Consider the following 5,599-nt stretch of genomic DNA (forward strand, 5'->3'; position numbering starts at 1 on the left):
CCCTCAGGAAAGGGGAGGGGCGAGGAAAAGGCGGGAAAAGAAAACCAAACCCTTCCCTTCGACTCTTCCGCGAGGAGCAACCTAACCACGAGACCTCGCCTCCTCTGACGTCACTTCGGGGCGGTTGTCCCTCTTTGGCCGTGGGACTCCGTCTCCCATCAGCGCCAGCCCGCATAGGCCAATGAGAGAGGGACGACGGGAGCTGTAGTTCTTTCACCTCGCTCAGAGTTCTTTATACGTCCAGCGCCACGTCTCGCGCATGCGCTTGGACGGCGGCGCTCGCGCTGCTGCTCCATCTCCTCCTGGTCCTGAGGTAAAAGAAGGAAGGAAAGGAAGGAGCTTCGCCCGGCCGCGTCGGCGGCAGCGATGGCGTTCACGCTGTACTCGCTGCTGCAGGCCGCGCTGCTCTTCGTCAACGCCATCGCGGTGCTGCATGAGGAGCGCTTCCTCCGCAGGAGTGAGTCGGCCAGGCCTCGGGGCCGGCTTCGTAAGGGAGGGGGGAGGGGTCCTGGCCTCATCCTCATCCTCAGTTTGTGGGGAGGAAGGCGGAGGGCCTGGGCCGTAGGTGGGGTTTCTGGGGCCACGTGGCATCCTTAAGACGTCGCCATAACGTTAATTATAAGGATCAGCGCCGAGTCATTCGTAGGGAGAGGCAGTGTGGGGTAGTGGTTAGAGCGCAGGGCTAGGACCCAGGAGGCATAAGAAGAGCTCTGATGGATCAGGGCAGTGAGCCCTCCTACCCATCATTCTGGCTTCACGGGGCCTGGCCAAATGCCCCAAAGACAGAGAAACCTGCGAGTAGCATTGTTATTACTATTAATATTACTATTATTGTTCTCCTACTGGGGCAGCAATAAAAGAGACTTCTAGCGCATCTGTAAAGCTGAGCAGGGACTGGTATCGGTTTTAAAAGTGGATCGAGGGAGGGCACATGTTAAGTTTCCTACATTGCAGGGGGTTGGACTAGATGACCCTCGGGGGTTCCTTCTACGATTCGTAGAATTGCAAAGTTGGAAAGGATCCCAAGGGTCATATCTTGCAATCTCCTACAATGCAGGAATCTCAGCTAAAGCATCCATTTGTGGGCATTACATGCAGGCGCCATCTGGAGAAATTTGTAAATAATACTTCTTGTTCAAATGTTGCCTGCCTGACAGGTTTTATATATATATATATATATATATTCAACTTTTTGTGTAAGGCATTTTATTTATTTATTTATTGTATCACAACTAACATAACATTAATAGTCATTGGGGAGAGGGGAATCTTCTCCCCTCCCTATCCTATTTTCAAAAAAGGGAAAAGAGAGGACCCAAACAATTACCGCCCAGTAAGCCTGACATCAATACCAGGAAAGATTCTAGAGCAGATCATCAAGCAAACAGTCTGTGAGCACCTAGAAAGAAACTGTGAAAAATAAGTTTCTTAAAAAATTTTTCTGAAAAATAAGTCATGTTAGACTAATCTGATCTCATTTTTTGACAAAATTACAAGCCTGTTAGATGAAGGGAACGCTGTGGATGTAGCCTATCTTGATTTCAGCAAGGCCTTTTACAAGGTGCCCCATGATATTCTTGTAAAGAAGCTGGTAAAATGCGGGCTAGACAATGCTGCCATTCAGTGGATTTGTAACTGGCTGACTGACCGAACCCAAAGGGTGCTCATCAATGGCTCCTCCTCATCCTGGAGAGTAGTGACTAGTGGGGTGCCACAGGGTTCTGTCTTGGGCCCAATCTTATTCAACATCTTTATCAATGACTTGGATGATGGGCTTGAGGGCATCCTGAGCAAGTTTGCAGATGACACCAAATTGGGAGGGGTGGCTAATACCCCAGAGGACAGGATCACACTTCAAAATGACCTTAACAGATTAGACAACTGGGCCAAAGCAAACAAAATGAATTTTAACAGGGAGAAATGTAAGGTACTACACTTGGGCAAAAAAAATGAAAAGCACAAATACAGGATGGGTGACACCTGGCTTGAGAGCAGTACACGTGAAAAGGATCTAGGAGTCTTGGTAGACCACAGACTTGACATGAGTCAGCAGTGTGATGCAGCAGCTAAAAAAGCCAATGCAATTCTTGGCTGCATCAATAGGAGTATAGCATCTAGATCTAGGGAAGTAATAGTACCACTGTATTCTGCTCTGGTCAGACCTCACCTGGAGTACTGTGTCCAGTTCTGGGCACCACAGTTCAAGAAGGATACTGACAAGCTGGAATGTGTCCAGAAGAGGGCAACCAAAATGGTCAAAGGCCTGGAAACGATGCCTTATGAGGAACGGCTTAGGGAGCTGGGTATGTTTAGCCTGGAGAAGAGAAGGTTAAGGGGTGATATGATAGCCATGTTCAAATATATGAAAGGATGTCATATGGAGGAATGAGAAGGATTGCTTACTGTTGCTCCAGAGAAGCGGGCACGGAGCAATGGATTAAAACTTCAAGAAAGAAGATTCCACCTAAACATTAGGAAGAACTTCCTGATAGTAAGAACTGTTCGGCAGTGGAATTTGCTACCAAGGAGTGTGGTGGAGTTTCCTTCTTTGGAGGTCTTTAAGCAGAGGCTTGACAGCCATATGTCAAGAATGCTTTGATGGTGTTTCCTGTTTGGCAGGGGGTTGGACTGGATGGCCCTCGTGGTCTCTTCCAATTCTATGATTCTATCCCAGTGTTTCCCAAACTTGGGGACTACAGCTCTCATCATCGCTAGCTAGCAGGCCCAGTGGTCAGGGGTGATGGGAATTGTAGTCCAAAAACAGCTGGAGACCCAAGTTTGGGAAACCCTGCTCTATCCAGACTGTATTATGCTTTGGCACCAGAGTTGCTACAGTTGCAGCTGTCTGTGCTGTAGGAGCAGATGTGGGTTGTCAGTATTGCCCTGGGTGCAACACAGTTGCCCTCAGTAAGCAATTTGATAGTAGAGCTGCAGTACTATAGTTCACCTCACACTATACTGTAGTTGTCAAGAAATGGTTCTAGCCTCCCAGTCAAAGGTTAATGTAAAAGTAAAGCAGAAAAGTGATGGTGGTGTGTTTGTTTGGTTTTTTTATATATAAAAAAAGGGGTATGAAATGCCATCTGTACCAAATGAGCCAGTGTAGGCTGGAGCTTTTTTTAGTTAATGATAAAGGTGGCTGAAGTGGAACGATACAGAACTTTTCACATAAAGTTTAATTACAACTTTTATTACCCTCTCCTTACAAGATCTTTTTGGCTATTTCCTGCCCTGCCTTACAGTTGTTTGAATCGCTTGTCAACTCACTCATTCTAGTTTCAGATCATCTTCATGTGGGTTTGTGGTTGCTCAGATGAAATCTAATTGTGATTGCTAGTCTAGATCAGTGGTCCTTGTAATCTCGTTAATTGTGGCAGTGAAGCAGTAAGGAGAGGCATTGGAACAAAATACCATAGGGCAAACTTTGACCAAATCATTGTGGGGGCAGTACACAAAGATGAAGTGCTTTGAAGGTTTTGCTTCATATATTTTAGCTGGGCTTCTTGGGTCTAATCAGTGGTGGAAATACTAGACAATCATAGTTTTCTGAAATTCTGGTCTCTGGTGGTTTTGCTTCTCTCATGATGCATTAAATTTATTTCATTTATTTATTTAAACACCACTTAACTACAATACCGTGTTTCTCATATTATAAGACATGTCTTATATTTATTTTTTCCTCAAAAAAACACACTATGGCTTATTTTCAAGGGATGTCTTATTTTTTTCCTTCTCCTCCTGCCGCGGCCGGCATTGCTGCTGTACCTATCACTATGTCTTATTTTCGGGGTATGTCTTATATTCCTTGAATGCTTAAAAATCCTGCTATGGCTTATTTTATGGGTATGTCTTAAAATATGAGAAACAGGGTAGTCTCCAAAGCGGTATACAAGAAATACAACACAAAAAAGAAAAAAAAATGATCAAAGCTATAAAATCAAACTGCAGTTAAAATCCCCGCTAGAATATGTATCCAGTTTGAATTATAATTTCAAATGGGGTTTCTGGCATTGAAACAAAGGTTAGAAGCCTGCGTTTTATCCATATTTGGGCTTAAAATGCTTCCATTTGTAAAATACATTTTTGGTTGATATGACTGATAATTTAGATTATGTATTTGCTTGTTTACTTAACAAAAATAAAATTTCGGAATTATAGTTGGCTGGGGAACAGACCAGGGAATTGGAGGATTTGGAGAAGAGCCAGGAATTAAAGGACAGTTAATGAACCTTATTCGATCTGTACGAACAGTTATGAGAGGTAAGGTGGACAAAATAATGCTATTTTTAAGCAATATGTTGTTGTGAGTGGATTTGTTTTACTGTGTTCCATACCCCAGATACCTAGTATTACTGTGGCTTTTACACACTGATGGCTAATTTAAATTGTCCTGAGTTGCTACATCTGTGCACCTTCCTGTTTGGTTGCACTGGTGCAACACCAGGACAAATGGTGTTGCACTAACCAGGATAAAGACCTTCACATTTAATCCTGCCTAGCAGACTAATAGAATCAGGCTGTTAACTTATTCACTAACCTTATAAGTTATAACCATGTGAAACTAATGTGGTGGCAACACCAATGTCTCTCTACTCTGCTGTCCCTGTGTCCTGTCAATCTTATGAGCATCATTGCTTCTTTCTGATCCTGCCTCCCCTAACCCATCTACTCAGTGCTGTAGTTTCCCTGAAGCATGTGAGACTCTCTGACCGCAACCCCCTGCCTTCACTGCCACACCTTTTTGAGCTGAAATGGGAGTGCAGGGGCATCCCAAATTAAAGTGCTTTTTCCTTTAAGCAAATTCGGCCTGAGAGAATCTAGATCTCGCCTGTGGAGCCAAAAAGGTTTCCACTCCTGCTTTATAAAATGCATTGCTAAAATTGTTGTTTTGTACGCTTGCATGCAGAAAATGATCTTGAATGTCCTTGTTCTTGAAGTTTATTCTCCGCTTAATGCAATATTATGTTTGTCGTTAGTTGAGAAACTGTAATACCCTTTCTGTTTTTCTTTGCAGTGCCATTAATTGGAGTGAACACCATTACAATTGTGCTGCTCTTGTTGTTTGGTTGAAGTTGGTGTCTTCAAATCAACCTTCCCAGTATCTCTAACAGACTGCAGACCAGTTTATTCATTAGGATTCAATTTGGCTTTGCTTTGGAAGCAACACATCTGTTTCAATAAAGACACCATTTCTATTTATTGTATTCCTTAATATTCAGCCCACTTCATAACACCAGAGGATTGGAATCACTGCAGTTGTGCTGTACGCATCCTGAACCAGAAACAGATTTTTTCATTTAATAGTATCAAATGTTTACAGTACACATTGTAACATATTGTAGTAAGTACTTAAAGATTCTGTTTCTTAACTCCTCTGTTGCTCAGGGCTTATTTTTCCAACGGTGTACTTGAGATGTGTTTGTGTTTTAAGTTGATCTTTCAGTTTCTGAAGAACTGAATGATGTAGACTTTGCAGACCACTAGGTCAAATATGGCCCATGGATTATATGAATGTCACAGAAATGGAAATGTTGTTATTGGCACATATTAGAGGTTTTTAAATAGACTTTGATAGTTGATCAGTAGTATATGATTTATA

At 43.1% G+C, this 5,599-nt stretch overlaps 1 protein-coding gene across 1 annotated transcript; it reads left to right on the forward strand.

Moving 5' to 3' along the window:
* Positions 1–276: 276 nt before the first annotated feature.
* Positions 277–5,195, forward strand: IER3IP1 (immediate early response 3 interacting protein 1). Its single transcript, XM_035100596.3, has 3 exons — positions 277–457; positions 4,159–4,260; positions 5,015–5,195. The coding sequence occupies exons 1-3, from the start codon at positions 367–369 to the stop codon at positions 5,068–5,070; spliced, it is 249 nt and encodes an 82-aa protein (XP_034956487.1). The 5' UTR covers positions 277–366; the 3' UTR covers positions 5,071–5,195.
* The last annotated feature ends 404 nt before the right edge of the window (positions 5,196–5,599 follow it).

The sequence above is a fragment of the Zootoca vivipara genome, chromosome 10 (genome assembly GCF_965207765.1).
Source record: "Zootoca vivipara chromosome 10, rZooViv2.hap1.1, whole genome shotgun sequence".
Classification (NCBI taxonomy): Eukaryota; Metazoa; Chordata; class Lepidosauria; order Squamata; family Lacertidae; genus Zootoca; species Zootoca vivipara.